The sequence below is a fragment of the Nannobrachium achirus genome (assembly GCF_963921795.1).
Source record: "Nannobrachium achirus genome assembly, chromosome: 6".
NCBI classification, from domain to species: Eukaryota; Metazoa; Chordata; class Actinopteri; order Myctophiformes; family Myctophidae; genus Nannobrachium; species Nannobrachium achirus.
The window spans coordinates 54822434-54823886 of record NC_137815.1 but is presented as its reverse complement, the minus strand read 5'-3'; the positions used below and the strand labels follow the sequence as shown (position 1 = coordinate 54823886).

Below are 1453 nucleotides of genomic sequence, written 5' to 3'. Positions count from 1 at the left end.
GTTACAGAGCTCTATGGTGCCACTCGAGGGTAGAAGAACAGCGCTCGGTGTCATGTTCCATTACAGACTATATGGCTTCTCTTAAGTAGCAATTCTGGTCTTCCAAACAGTCTATTAATTATGAGCCAGGGAAGAGACTCACTCTAGAGACAAGTTCAATAGCACGGAATATGGAAAGTTTCGGTTCAATTTAAATCCAAACCTGTACTCACCCGCAAGGGAAATTTGTTTTGCAGGCAGCTGGTTTATAATAAAAAACACAACAATAAAGGGATATAAGGTGTAATATGACATGACAAGACAGCAACTGCTTACAATGAGAAACGGCAGCCACAACAAATCACCACATCATATACACTATATAAGCAAACCTGAGTTTGTCAAAGTGATGGATCAGGCTCTTCTCGGGAGCATTGCCTCCAGATACAAATGATAGTCCATGACAGTCAGAGACGAAAGGTCTACCTGCTCCTCCTGTATCTTCAAGCAGTGGAGCTCTTCAGCATGCAGCGTGGCTACGCTGACCTTCAGCCAACAGCCCAGAGCATCTCTCTCCAGCCTCCTGAGGCTGGACACGCTGCTGGCTTGGATGTTTTCCAAGGACAGGCTGAAAAGGCCCGGTCCTGAGGGGAGGTGATGAGGTGATGTACACAACAACCTCTAATGTTAATGAGTCCGGCTTGATGGATCATACAGGAGTTGTAGATTGAAGTTAAAGCAAAGGTGAAGGGGTCCTCCGTCTTCCACACTTACTGTAGCTTCACGCACGCTTGTTTGTATTACTATACTTGTATCAGGCACTAACGGTTGCCCAACTACACTTGGCAAGTAAATAAAAGGTTCAGGCGAGTGGAGTTTGCTTTCAGGTTGCCCGACGGGCAAGTGCATTCCGTCTTCATTAAATATTGTCTGTTTATGAAGAAAAAAATACACTCGAGTGTGAATGAGCACCGCTGGGTGCCTGCAGCTGGTGTTGCAGTACTCATACGACAGACAGATAGACATACACACACGGTCATATGTTGGCGTGGCAGGTACCACTCAACATAACAATGCTACCTTTTTATAATTAACAGTTGCACTCATTCTGTTTTTTCAAAGCGACTGTCGCAGTTATTGATTGGATTTAACAATTTGCTCTACAAGTGATTTCTTTTTAAAGATTTTCTTTTGGGGCTTTTATGCCTTTATTGGATAGGACCTGACAGGAAATGGGGGGAGAGACATCAATGCCTATGTGGCAATGCCTATGTGGTAGGCGCCTGGACCAGTAAAGGGCCATTTATAGTTACGTATGGTTGATTTTGTGTACGTTTGGGGGCGAGACAGTACGTACGGTAATTGCGTTGACATTCATACTTACCGTACGGTCTCTGTGTACAGGGTTCAATAAAGCCTAAATGTACATACTATATCCACTAGATGGCACCCAAATGCATCTTCCCAATGAGCA

The 1453-nt window shown here is 44.4% G+C and overlaps 1 protein-coding gene across 1 annotated transcript in view; it reads right to left on the bottom strand.

The window, feature by feature from the left end:
* Positions 1-393: 393 nt before the first annotated feature.
* ora2 (olfactory receptor class A related 2) overlaps positions 394-1453 on the bottom strand; it is a gene marked incomplete at both ends in the record, with an annotated part of 19799 nt that continues 18739 nt past the window's right edge. The window contains 1 exon segment of the mRNA XM_080728293.1: positions 394-623. Coding sequence (XP_080584419.1) covers positions 394-623 — 230 coding nt within the window.